The sequence below is a fragment of the Hyperolius riggenbachi genome, chromosome 4, assembly GCF_040937935.1.
Source record: "Hyperolius riggenbachi isolate aHypRig1 chromosome 4, aHypRig1.pri, whole genome shotgun sequence".
NCBI classification, from domain to species: Eukaryota; Metazoa; Chordata; class Amphibia; order Anura; family Hyperoliidae; genus Hyperolius; species Hyperolius riggenbachi.
The window spans coordinates 138,349,929-138,364,586 of NC_090649.1; the positions used below are offsets into that span (position 1 = coordinate 138,349,929).

At 45.0% G+C, this 14,658-nt stretch overlaps 1 protein-coding gene across 1 annotated transcript in view; it reads right to left on the reverse strand.

Moving 5' to 3' along the window:
- Positions 1-731: 731 nt before the first annotated feature.
- PXYLP1 (2-phosphoxylose phosphatase 1) overlaps positions 732-14,658 on the reverse strand; it is a 99,207-nt gene continuing 85,280 nt past the window's right edge. The window contains 2 exon segments of the mRNA XM_068279227.1: positions 732-4,770; positions 9,106-9,245. Of these exon segments, the coding sequence (XP_068135328.1) occupies positions 3,839-4,770; positions 9,106-9,245 (1,072 nt within the window). The 3' untranslated portion in view covers positions 732-3,838.

The window sequence follows — 14,658 nt, forward strand, 5'->3', positions numbered from 1 at the left end:
AACCAACACAGCAAACTTCACACTGAAATTATGATAAACTATAAGCTTTAGCTCGCTGCCCCGCCCCCTTGCTTATATAAACTGGACAAAGACCTTTTTGCATATCTTACCAGCTGAACAAAAAATGAACTACAGACCCACCTATATTGCCCAGTAAACACTGATCACCAGGTAAAGAACTGTGCAGTCAGGGCTGATAAAATAACAACAGGACAAGGAATCCAGAGGTATCCATACCCACTCATTATGTGATGTAATTGATTTCCCGCCCCCATCATTAAACATATCAGCCCTACTTAAAGAGTTCAATGTCCAGTGGTGGGACAGAACCTGGGAATAGACAGAGTATGTGTAAATTAGAGACTTAACGTACTCAAGCATCTTTTAATGGAGGAGGGGGATTAGTTTGCCAGATAGTTGGATTAAGGATCCATTGTGAACATCAGCCCAATTTACCATTTTTCCTTTCACATGAAAGGCTGAATTGCATGGTTGCCAGGCAGCTCAGCCTCTAGTCTGCTGGTCAGTATGCACCTTCCGTCTACAATTTAATGCAGTGTTTATAACCCCACACATGTCAATGTTTGACACGCTGTGTGGTCACAAGGCAGTAAAAAACTGCATTGTGTTGCATCCGAGTGTGGCTGTGGCCAAGGCCTGTTCAAGCTCTGATGAGGCTCTGGGGCAAAGGTAACCCTGTCCCCCCCCCCCCCCCCCCGTGTCAAAGGTAGCCCCAGTGTGGTAATGGCGGCCTAGTGTGGTGGTGATGCAGTGGTAGCTTAGCGTGGTGGCCCAGCGTGGTGGTGGTGGGGTGGCCTAGTATTATGGCCCAGTGTGGTTGTAGTGGTGGGGTAGCCTAGTGTTGTGGTCCAGTGCAGTGGTGGTGATGGGGTGACCTAGTATTGTGGTCCAGTGTGGTTGTGGGGTGGCTTAGTGTGGTGGCCCAGTGTGGTTGTGGGGTGATCTAGTGTGGTGGCCCAGTGTGGTTGTGGTGGTGGTGTGATCAATGCTGTGGCTCAGTGTGGTTGTGGTGGTGGGGTGGCCTAGTGTTGTGGTCCAGTGTGACTGTGGTGTTGTTGCCGCTGCAGCCGGCTATGATGCTCAAGGAGGGGAAACATGGCAATGCGTCTGGACCGATTGGCGAATCAGGTAATGTATTGTATGAATGTTCCCCTGCCTTTCTTGCCTGCTGCTGCCTCACTGTCTCACGCATGTGGCGCCTGGCCACACTGAATTTTAAAAAGGGCTGTGGGGATGCCTGGGCGGATCGTATGGACCTTGGGGACATTACCCATTTGCCTTTATTGTAGCGATGGCTCTGGCTGTGGCCACGCTCAGATGTAACTTCATAGGACGGACACCTCCCCATTGCATGTGCAACCCTTTAAGTCTTGAGTTTATGTTCCAGTTATTGCAGGTAATATTTTTAGTTTTTCTAAAAATTCTTCCATTCGTACCAGCAGTGAATAGATCATTTTGATAGTTTATTCTCTCTTAGGATCAACTGATTACGGTAAACCAGCAGAGTATACATACATGGAGGCATGTCTGCCCAACATTTGGTACCGGAACATGCACTGTATGCTTGCCTTAAAGTGTACCCGAGGCAGACCTCAGGTAAAAAAAGAAAAACGATACTTGCGTAAGAAGAGAAAAGCCTCTGGATCCTGTAAAAGCTTTTCATTTTACGCCATCCCTTGGATCACTGTTGCTGCTCATGAACCCCACAAAGAAATCAGACAAGAGCTGGTTGGATTTCAGATCCGGGCCATGCTCCTTTTCATGCACCAGCACCTCTAGGCCAGCACAAGCAGGTCTGCATTTGCAGAGTAGCACGGAGCTCCTTGTACATGAGTGGCTTCGGCTTACTGTGCAGGAACAGGTGTTCTGAAGATGGTTCAGACCTTCCAGAGGGTCCCAGTGAGTCGGGGCAGAGTGAGGATGACACAGGAAGCCTCTACAGAATCCAGAGGATTCCCTCTTCTTAGGTATGCGTTTTTTGACCTGCGGCTTGCCTTGGGTTTACTTCAATTCATAGAAACTGACAGTCTATATGGTCATCTAACTGCTGCCATTATATGGGAGATCACTTGATCCAATAGCCTGGTTAGGCTTCTCATCCCATTTTATAGAGTGAAATTCTTTGGAAATTTTGTCTAAACTGACACGAACTTTATTCTGTACTGAATTCTGTACACTGAAATTCCCTTTCTTATTTTTATAGTTCGTACTCTTTCTTGTGAATCGTGTTGAGGCCAGTGAACTTATCTTTTCAGATACCTTGCTGCAGAGCAGTCTATGTAGAATTCTCAGCAAGACCTAAAGTTATCTTCTAAGGCATTATCAGCACAACAAGCAATGGAATAATTTAGATTACAAGAAAAAAAAAAATAACCATGGCTTTAAACAGCTGATATTATAGGGTGCTGGTTGCTACATACAATCATCACCCCTACTCTTGCTGGACATTGCTGTAACCAACAGACTTTGCATGCCACCCTGGACACATCCTGTGGGTTGGCTTCTTCACCCTACTTTGATGCTCAACCAACGGCTAGACTTCAACGAGCTCCCATGGGTAACCATGAGGTTTTTGAAATTTGCATCCGACAGTCAGCTGATGCAGTGGTGGCCAGTAGGAGTAAAGTATAAAAAAATTATACTATTAAAACACGACTTTTGGTCAACTACAATTCCAATGATGGTTAATCGAGTGGAATTATCCTAGCCGATTTCTTTAGGTAAGTAACTTGGGCTTTGCATTACCTGGATATTTGTGAAATGTTACAAATATGGACCAAGGAAGCACACAACAAAGAACACAATTCAGGCACAGATGTGCTAATTACATTCTTCCGCCAAAAATGGCCTCGGATAATTTTACATTGCAACTCACCTCATTCAGCATGAGGTTGACACTGCATGCATTCTGATCGGCATTTTAGACCACATGCCATTGGGGAGTCCCAAAGACAAGGGCTCTCAAAGAAAGTTCATACTGCTCTTCCCACTAATGCTATGAGTTGCGATCGTCAAATTAATTAAATGCTGCATTTTTTTGTGCGACTGCCTTTCCATACCATTCAGCATGAGGCTGCTTTTACACTTGGTGCAGTGTGATTTTGAATGACTGCACCTAGCGATGCCACAATATACGTGAGGCATACTTTCCATTGAAAGTAAGCCTCAATTCCAGAATAAATGTGTATGTCATCTGGTAACGCCACTGTGTGTTACCGCGCTGGGACCTAGCCCCATAGGGCTAGCACTACTTCTGCAATGGACCACCCCAAGTGTAATGGGCCTAACTGAATGGGATATTGAAAGTGCATTGAAAAACTCACAGTGCGTAAGAAAAAAAGAAAACATTTTTCTTGTGCACTTTGCGATTTGCAGAATGAATCAGGTCTAAAACCATTGTCTTTGGAGTACTATACACGGCTCATGCTCTCTCAGCATTTCATTAACTACTTTAACAGACTTCTATCTGTTGGAAAGAAATCACTCTACAAATACAAAATACGGACTCCCACTTAGCATCCAGCCAGGTCACATGTCGACTGCGCAATAATCCATTGTTTGTGGCCTTCTACTTAAGGCTGATGTTGTTCATTTATCACTGAAGCAGCAATGTGTTTGTGTACTGGAATGAAACTGCACAGCAGTTGAATTGGTCGTTTGGCAGCTCCGATGCTCTTTGTACTGTCAACATAGACCAGTTAAACACAATGCAGAGACACAAAATTAACTTTAGCTATCCGGTTAATAAACCATGAAGAACGTTCATGTACTCTGTTATTAGACTCAAATGGTTTGACATGTATCCATTATTTCCAGCCTAGAAAAGCCTTTGATGGCAAGCATCATAGTAGCTGGTGCTGTTGAGAGCAGAAAACATTTCTTTGTTTATAAAATTGATAAACTTTCCAAGAGGACACATTGGAGGACTTGAGCGCCTGTCTTGGGTTCTGCAAAAGGACGTTTGAGATGTGACATCCTCCCCATTGTAGAGAACCCTGACAAAATGTTCTTTTGCTTTCTCTGAGTTTTGCCAAAGCTCAAAGACCAAGCGAGCTGCAAAACGCGGGAACCTGGCTTCTGTGAGCCCAAGGGCACTGAGGACCGGGGAAAGAGTCACATCATGGGCGGAATACAAAGCAAACACTTCCTCCTTTTTGCCTTCGGCTATGCGCTGCATGCGCTTTACAGTTTGGTTTAGGAGAGGGTAGGTGGCCAGTAGTGCATACTTGTAATAAAGTTGCTTTTCATGCCTCTCCTTCTCGTCGTCTATCTGATGGGCCTTAATGACCTTAAAGTGCTCAATGTCAATGCATCCATTTTTGGTGCAAGGGAAAGTTACATTGTGACAGAAATGACATAGTAATGAGTCAATGGGATTTGAGGCTCTTAATTGACGAGTGGGGACCCCGACGACTTTGGCCATGTTAATATAAGTCTTCTCCAGCTGGATATTCTTCACTCGGTAGCTGTACTGACGGCGTTGTTCTTCCTCTAGATAGTGGTTCCTCATAGGGCAGTCACAGTGACTGGAGCAGAATATACTGCTCCATTGGTGTCTAACGCTTATCTTCTTCCAGTCGAAGTCTGGCAGGAAGCTGTAGAGCAAAGCCAGACCACTCTGAAGTGTCCGACTCTTTCCAGTGGATTCAAGATAAAGGTGCTTTGTGGTCCAGTCATTTGGTAGCAGCTTATGCTTTTCCAAGTAGTTTTCTTTTAGAATCTGTCCATTCTGTAGATGCTGCACCACACCTGCATAGTGTATACAATACAGTTTGAATACATTTGTTACTAAATATTACATTATTATAATTTTTTTTTCAATCTGGAATACTTGTAAACATTTCGTTTCAACTTGTAAACATGTAATTTCCTTCATTTTGCTGCTTTCATCTAAAGAATATGACTTCCACTTTCAGAGGTGACAGTTATTTTTCTATGTGGCAAATGCCTCACATTATTATAATAACATAAGTAAAACTCAAACAAATACAATATCGTGCAAAAGTCCATTTATTTCAGTAATTTAACTTTAAAAAAAAATAAATCACCTTTTAGGTTGAATTACTAAAATAAATGGACTTTTGCATGATATTCTAATTTTTCGAGTTTCACCTGTATGTCAGTATTCCAGCGCCTACCCCAGTGCTTGTGGAAAAACCTGATGCCTTTAAGAGTACCAAGTTTATAATTGTAATAAACTTTAAAACTCTTTGTTAGAGCTACAAGGATCAGCGGGTTTCAGTGGCAATAACTCAGCCTCTTGTCTGTAAATCATAAGCGGTCTGAAACTCTGCCCTCTCAACCGCCTAAACTACCATGGATTTTTTTTCCTAAAGTGTTCTGATGTGGCAGACAAACCCCCTCCCCCCCCCCCCCCCCCCCTACCTTGTCACCTTGATCAATTTCCAGCTCGGCAGCTGCAGGCTAAAGGTGGCCACTAATCCACTAATAGTCCAATTTCTAGCGAAAAATCGTTCGAGCAATCAGAAATTCTGTTCAGAAGAAAAATCGTTCACTACACCATCAACTAACCAATCTTTGCTTTCTATCTATCACAACCAACAAGAAAATCCAAATTTTGGTTTGACAAAAATCCAAATCGTCCGACTATATTGATATTATTATTTTTTTATTGTTTAGTATTTATATAGCGCCGACATATTACGCAGCGCTGTACAGTGTGTATATATATATATATTGTCTTGTCACTAACTGTCCCTCAAAGGAGCTCACAATCTAATCCCTACCATTGCCATAGGTCTATATTATGTAGTGTAAGTACTGTAGTCTAGGGCCAATTTTTAGGGGGAGCCAATTAACTTATCTGTATGTTTTTGGAATGTGGGAGGAAACCGGAGTGCCCGGAGGAAACCCACGCAGACACGGAGAGAACATACAAACTCTTTGCAGATAGTGCCCTGGCTGGGATTCGAACCAGGGACCCAGCGCTGCAAGGCGAGAGAGCTAACCACTACGCCACCGTGCTGCCCTAATCGTTAATAATCGTTCATAATCGATTGTGCCCATCAACTGAGATTATTTTCAACCAATTCGATCAGAATTTCTGATTGCTTGAACGATTTTTCGCTAGAAATTGGACCGTTAGTGGCCACCTTAATAAACCACTGCCATGCTGGGGACAGGCCACAGCAATACAGGAGGGGTGGCTACAGACATTCAAGATACTTCAGTTAAAAATGGCTGTGGCAGCCTTGCTGATGGAAGGGGGTGGAGTTTCAGGCACCTAATGACTTATGGGCAAGTAGGTGAGTTATTGCCAGAGTTTTACATAAAGGGCTCTTTCGCCCTTATTAATGTAAAGGTTTCTTCCTCTTTATTTGTATGACTGCCAGTGATCTTCACGCACTATTGCCCTTTTCTTCCCTTTCTCATTTCAGCAACAGTCTATACAAATCCACTGAAATTTTAGATGGACATAATTTGAAGTCCAACTACATTCACAATTGATTGAGGTAAATACTAAATGCAATCAGGGTAAAGAAATACAAACAGTGTAAAGTAGTGGACAGCATGCCTTTCTTTCTCATATGTCAGGTGTGCTTGAAATGGAACACAGCCTGTTTATTTTCTCCTTCCCATGCTACAGCCACTGGGCAGGTCAGTCAGGTGTGACCAGGTGACACACAAAGCAGGAAGATCGATAGATTCCAGACTACCTTTTCCATAATTTAGCATTACAGCAGAAAATGTGTCTGCAATAGAATGTGGGTCCAGCAGTCACAGCAAGTAGATCCCAACTGGTACACGCACACGCACACACAACTTATGCTGGGTACACACTATGAGATTTTCTGGGTGATTTACTGTCTGATCGATTATTTCCAACACGTCCGATTTGCTTTCCGATCGATTTCCGAGCATGTTCGATCGATTTCCTATTAAAATTAACGGAAAACGATCATAAAATGCTCGGGAATCGATCAGAAAGCAAATCGGATATGTTAGAAATCATCGGCCAGTAAATTGGCCAGAAAATCTCATAGTGTGTACCCAGCATTACAGGCACTAGGTAGTCTTGAGCCTGCAATGGATAGCTGCTCAGCTGCAAGATGCACAACTACGCAAAGTATTTTTTTCAATCTGAAATGTATATTTCCAAAGGTAATGCTACAATTATCAACATGATTGCTTTAAAGGGAACCCGATGTGAGAAAGATATGTAGACTGCGATATTTATGTCCTTTTAAACAATGCCAGTTAGTTGGCTTTCCTGCAGATCCTCTGCCTCTAATGTTGGGCATACACAACAAGTTTTTTGGGCAGATTCAGCAAAATGAAAAAATACACGATTTCTCCAATTTCATCCCCTATAGTTTTATTATAAACACTGCTACTGTACATAAAACCCACACATTTTATATGCCCTGGTTATTACAATATTTGAATTATGTCCCTAGTACAAAGTATGGTGACAATATATTATTTGGAAATAAAGGTGTATTTTGTCTGTGTTGTGTTTTTTGTCTTACTGTTCTCACGCGCACAGCTTAACTTATAAAAATGTCCTGGAGCCGTTAAGAGGCTCCAGCAGGACGTTTTAATACGCCTGCTTGTCTTTAACTGGTTAAAAGACAACCGAGGTGACGTGACATGATGAGATAGACATATGAATGTACAGTGTCAAGTATACACATAACTAGGCTGTGTTCCTTTTTTTCTTTCCCTGCCTTAAAAGAGTTAAACATCAGGTATGCAAGTATACGTTTCTATCTGGATCGGAATCGAATCGGACTGTGTCAGATTATAGCATAACCCTTTCCTGTCAGTAAATGGCTTCCTGGAGCAGGAAAGAGAGAAAAAAGGTTAATAATTCATAGATTTGAGCTCTAGCATACTTCAATGAAGGTGTCATTAAAGTGAACCAGAGACAAAGCACCCTCATGTATTTTACCATATATATCAGTGGGAACATTAGAGAAAACACCTACCCTGCTCTCTCTTTCATTCTTCAGTGCTCAGGCTGTTTGTTATCAGGCCTGATAAAATCCCAGACTGAGCATTCAGTCTGGCTTTGCTCAGGAATCATTATAGCTGAGTCATTATAGCAGAGCCAGAAGGGGCAGGCTTGGGCTTGAAAAGACATCAGAGAAGACAGACTCAGCTATAATGATTCATGAGCAAGGCCAGACTGAATGCTCAGTCAGGGATTTTATCAGGGCTGAGAACAAGCAAGCTGAGCAGTGAAGAATGAAACAGAGCAGGGTAGGTGTTTTCTCTAATGTTCCCACTGATATATATGGTAAAATACATGAGGGAGCATTGTCTCTGGTTCACTTTAAGCAGAGACAATGAAACAGTAAAAACTTAAAAACTAGATTTAAATCTCAAATAAAACTGTGGGATATCTTTTTTAAAAAAAAGTCATTTTTAGGAGAAGGAGGATAGATATAATTGTTTTTCTAATTAGTCTATTTTCACCTCGGGTGTCCTTTAAGCCATAGACTGAACCAGCATGCAGATCAAGTACTCTGGCTCAGCTGACTCAGGTTTTACTGTATTAGCCATATGCTTGTTCCAGGATTTTGACTCCGGCACTACATATGCCAGAAGATCAACAGGACTGGCAGGCAACTGCATTGCTTGCACAGAAATAAGTATGGCAGCCTGTCACATCGGGTTCTTTTTAAGAACCTGCCCTATTCAGTTTTGGGCTTAGGTGGACTCTATGTTGCAATAAGTCATAGAAATGGTCAATGAGACGCAAAAAAAAATTCTGACTTTTATTCAAATTCCATGTAAATTGTATGCAGCTTGATATTTGCTCAATCTAAGTTACTTCCTGTCGATTTTGAATGGTCTAATTTACATCAAATTTGAATGCAATTCAAATTATTTGCATCTAATTGACATCTCTAAGAAAAAGGCATCACAACAACTTACAGTAACATCACAAATCTGATTTAACAATTTTGGGTAAGCTCAGCAATGACCAGGAAGTTTGAGGACCAAGCAGACTGATCTGCAGTGGTGCCAGCATTGTTATAGGGCTGATATTGGCATGATCCAGAGAGTGTTATTTTTAGTACACCCTTTTAACCCCTTAATAAAAAGAAGCAAGTGTACCTGTCTGAGTCAGCTCTCCTAACTCACAAAGTGAATGGCTAGGAAATCGAGGCAGGCTATTCAATGTTCCATCCATTTGTGCTTCTGATCCTTTCTTCATATGACTGATAAAATCTGCCATGGTGGAATGAGATGGACCTCTAAGGAAATCAAGAGACACAACAAGTAACCAACACAGCCGAAGCCAGAAATCTGGAGTTTAGGAAAAGTTACAGTCTATGGTATAGGGTAGTGAAAAGCAACTTGGGGCATAGATAGACATTTTCAGCTTCAATAGTAACGTTGCTTATTTTACTGATTTATTTATGAATTATTTACTCAGTGGTTGCACATTGTAAAATCTTTCCTCACCCTTATTTACATTCTGAAATTTTTCACAGGTATTGACATCTATCGTCTTATCGGGTGATCTCTTTGGAAAGTTTAGTTACTGAAAGTTCCGCAACCAGTACAAAATATACCTCGTCTCCCAGAATTCTCTGAGAAGGGAAGAATTCCACAGTGCTAATCAGCCTAGCCTAAACATTACTGGGAAGGCAGGGCAACATTCAATATACAGGAGTATATAAATATAGGAAGTGTTTGGGCCCATTCACACTAGAAATCGATAAACGCTAACGCAAAACGCTGAGCGTTTTCTGGTGTTTCTTCCTAGCAATTTTTCACTGTATAGAGAGCGTTTTTCCAGCAATTAGCGTTTTGCGATTTCTAGTTCAATTAAAATAGTTTTTGAATCGCCAATCGCTCCAGAATCGCTGAGAAAACGCTGCATGCAACGCGTTTGTGTTTCAGCAAATCGCTAAACGCTTAGATGAGAACACTTCCATACACTTTCATTGTGCACACGTTTTTCAAATCGCTAGCGATTTTCAGCAAAGCTGAAATCGCTCTGAAAACGCACAAGTGTGAATGGGCCCTTTCTGATGCTGAAACCAGGTTAATTACTGTAAAAGTGTATATCCTGAATAATGTACTGTATTCTTCTATATGACACTACAGTGCCTCTTCAACATTCACCATGTGACAGATTCCTAAATCATTGAAACTCTTATAGGCCAGGCTTTAGGAATTAGAAATACATTGGATAAAACTCGTCTGGGGCACCCGTTAAAGTCCGCCTAAGGTAAGAAACTAGCGTGTGTGTGGGAGCCTTCCGACAATGCCTAAAGATCCAGCCTGCCAGATGTTTAGCACATTGTTCTTCAGGTTACCCTGCCTGCGTTGCTAGCCTCTAGGGTAGTGCTGTGTCCGACGTGTCTGTACAGAGCTCCTACCCCAACTGTAGCCCAAGGGGATCTAGTCCCAATCTCTGTGGGCGACAGTCCTCATATTTTTATAAAGCTTTATACCCAGACAGCAAGTAAACAGGCAGTGCATATTTAGTATCCGTGTAAGGTTTGAATTGCTGTCAGCATATCCTTTATTGGCACTCCTGCCCACTAGCTTAGCTAGCCAGAATATAAACCTGAAAGATTCACAGAGAGTATTCTAGATGCAATATTAGGTTATTCATGTTTACATTGGGATGTACTGTATTTGTATGACAAAGTTGGGCAAAGATCTCCTGGATATCCGAGATAAAATTTTACTCATTGCATAATTGTGTTCCTTTCATATAGTTTATAGGGCATTCCTCAAGCCAAATGCTTTTTTGTTTTTGTTTTAATACTCGAATTTCCTATAACCTAAACAAGCCCCCCCCCCCCAGCTTTCCAGAGTGCCTTGGCATTTTCAGACAGTAGCAAGAGCCCATGGGAGTTCAGTCAGGGCAGGAGGAGGGGGAGGTGTTACTAGCCAGAGATTTCAGAGGCAGAGGGGAGGATGGAGGAGGAGAGGGGAATTAGGTTTTCACAGGCTGGGGGCTGGAGATGCAGATCAGCTTGCCTCTGTGTAATGTTTACAAACAGAACATGGCTGCTGTCATTGTATCACAGGAAGAAATAATCATATTCTGTTGAAGCGGTTTGCAGCTAGATTTGCTGTGTAAACTATCTGAACTTTAGATAAGATATATAGACAAGTTACTTGTTATAGTTCGTTTTTCATCTCAGATCCGCTGACGAGATACTCCTAATCTGAGTAATTGTTTTCTTTTTCAAAATGGGAAACATTTAAAGGCCCTTCCACACCGAGTCCATTGCGTGGCAACGGACAATATCACTGCATTGCAAAGCAATTATATTCCAATGGAATATTTCAAATCAAATGCAGTGCAGTGTGCTCAGACACAGTAATGCAAGGAAACTGCGTAGCGTACATATAATTAAAGCGTTAATTACTTTTCCCCCTCCGGGTTGCCGTGGACAGTGGGGGAAGTAGTAATTTGGCCGTCAGCAGTAGCAGTTTTTATAGTAATTTGGGCTCCGTCTTTTGACGGCATCCGAATTAATGTGTGAGCACCACTTTAGCCGTAATTTTTATTAAGGCCTATGGCGGCACTGGCTGCGTCGAAATCTCCAGCACTGTTTTTAGTTGCTTAAACTGTGTACCGCCTATGTTTACAGTGGCAGTGAGGTATACTGACAATGTACTTTATACCTCACTGTATGGCCCCACCCCAGTGGTAAATGGCAGTGTGTGTTTTCAGCTACGTGCAACTGACTCAGTGTTAACAATGAAGATAAAATTGCACAGTATTGCAGCCAGGGCCGGATTTACCATAAGGCACTGTAGGCACGTGCCTACAGGCGCCTTATAGGGCAGGGGCAGGCTTTCAGAAGGTCCTCTTCGCAATTGTAAAGCCGGGAGTATGATGCCATTATCACTCCCGCTCGCCCCGCCCACTTACGTGCGATCGCGCCTTGTAGTCTGCAGCCGCACAAGTGAGGCTAGTGTGTGTCCTGTTTCTAGCAGCTGCCCGATGCCGCTGTGTTCAGATTGACGCAGCTCTGCAACTTCAGCTGCGTGCAAAGGCACCCGGAGGGCGGCACACTGGCTCAGTCTCTGGCTGCTTCTGTGAACCGTATGCCATTCTCCTGCAAAAAAAGGTGTCGGGAAGAGAAAGAGCAGAGGTAGGATGATGTGAAAAGCTGCGCGCACTACTTTTCACATGGTCCGGGGACACTGCAGTCAGCGTGACAGGCAGGAGGGAAGAGGAGGAGGGAAACGTGGGGCAGCTCATTGACCACCAGTATCCCTGCACAGGTTACAGCTCTTCACATGGTGCAGGGATATAGCAGCCTATTGTGTAGTGACAGGCAGGGAGCAGGGAGGAGGGGGGCAGCGTGGAGCAGGCTATAGCTCCGTTTTTAACATGGTGCAGGGATATAGCAGCCTAGTGCAAAGTGACAGGCAGGAGGGGGCTTCGTGGGGAAGTTTATTGACAGCTGACCAGTATCCCTGTACAGACTATAGCTTCGTTTTTAACATGGTACAGGCAGGATACGGCAGACTGGTCTGGTGTATAAGTGACAGGCAGGAGGGGAGGGGGTCGGCGTGGAGCAGCTCAGAAACAATTATCTCTGTACAGGCTATAGCTCTGCCCTGCCCCCATCTCCCTCCATAAAGGCTACAGCTCTTACCCTTTCCCCCCTTCCCCAGCACAGGCTACAGCTCTGACCCTTTCTCCCCTTCCCATGTACAGGCTACAGCTCTGCCTCTGACCCTTTCTCCCCTTCCCATGTACAGGCTACAGCTCTGCCTCTGACCCTTTCTCCCCTTCCCATGTACAGGCTACAGCTCTGCCTCTGACCCTTTCTCCCCTTCCCATGTACAGGCTAAAGCTCTGCCTCTGACCCTTTCTCCCCTTCCCATGTACAGGCTACAGCTCTGCCTCTGACCCTTTCTCCCCTTCCCATGTACAGGCTACAGCTCTGCCTCTGACCCTTTCTCCCCTTCCCATGTACAGGCTACAGATCTGACCCTTTCTCCCCTTCCCCTGTACAGGCTACAGCTCTGACCCTTTTTCCCCTTCCCATGTACAGGCTACAGCTCTGACCCTTTCCCCCCTTTCCCTGTACAGGCTACAGCTCTGACCCTTTCTCCCCTTTCCCTGTACAGGCTACAGCTCTGACCCTTTCTCCCCTTCCCATGTACAGGCTACAGCTCTGACCCTTTCTCCCCTTCCCATGTACAGGCTACAGCTCTGACCCTTTCTCCCCTTCCCATGTACAGGCTACAGCTCTGACCCTTTCTCCCCTTCCCCTGTACAGGCTACAGCTCTGCCTCTGACCCTTTCTCCCCTTCCCATGTACAGGCTACAGATCTGACCCTTTCTCCCCTTCCCCTGTACAGGCTACAGCTCTGACCCTTTTTCCCCTTCCCATGTACAGGCTACAGCTCTGACCCTTTCCCCCCTTTCCCTGTACAGGCTACAGCTCTGCCCCTTCCCCTGTACAGGCTACAGCTCTGACCCTTTCTCCCCTTCCCCTGTGCAGGCTACAGCTCTGCCCCTTTCTCCCCTTCCCCTGTACAGGCTACAGCTCTGCCTCTGACCCTTTCTCCCCTTCCCATGTACAGGCTACAGCTCTGACCCTTTCTCCCCTTCCCATGTACAGGCTGCAGCTCTGACCCTTCCTCCCCTTCCCCTGTACAGGCTACAGCTCTGACCCTTCCTCCCCTTCCCCTGTACAGGCTGCAGCTCTGACCCTTCCTCCCCTTCCCCTGTACAGGCTGCAGCTCTGACCCTTTCCCCCCTTCCCCTGTACAGGCTACAGCTCTGACCCTTTCTCCCCTTCCCCTGTACAGGCTACAGCTCTGACCCTTTCTCCCCTTCCCCTGTACAGGCTACAGCTCTGACCCTTTCTCCCCTTTCCCTGTACAGGCTACAGCTCTGACCCTTTCTCCCCTTCCCTGTACAGGCTACAGCTCTGACCCTTTCCCCCCTTCCCCTGTACAGGCTACAGCTCTGACCCTTTCCCCCCTTCCCCTGTACAGGCTACAGCTCTGACCCTTTCTCCCCTTCCCCTGTGCAGGCTACAGCTCTGACCCTCTCCCCCCTTCCCCTGTACAGGCTACAGCTCTGACCCTTTCTCCCCTTCCCCTGTGCAGGCTACAGCTCTGACCCTCTCCCCCCTTCCCCTGTACAGGCTACAGCTCTGACCCTTCCCCTGTACAGGCTACAGCTCTGACCCTCTCCCCCTTCCCCTGTACAGGCTACAGCTCTGACCCTTTCTCCCCTTCCCCTGTACAGGCTACAGCTCTGACCCTTTCACCCCTTCCCCTATGCAGGCTACAGCTCTGACCCTTTCTCCCCTTCCCCTATGCAGGCTACAGCTCTGCCCCTTTCTCCCCTTCCCCTGTACAGGCTACAGCTCTGACCCTTTCCCCCCTTCCCCTGTACAGGCTACAGCTCCTCAACCCCCCTCTGTGAATGCTATTGATGCTGCCTGCACATGGGACACACTGTTGTGGAGATAGAGCCAGCAATCTGCAAGTGACACCTAGATAGAATGTTGTAGGGTTTTAGTGACCCTAGGTACATAGTTCATCATGACTGTACACTGTAGCATACCATTTGATGGCCTGCCGCCTGCATCATGCAGGCCCGAATTGTGGGACATAATTCTGGCCTGTATGCAGGCCATTAAATGCATGCTGTTGCCCACAGACAGT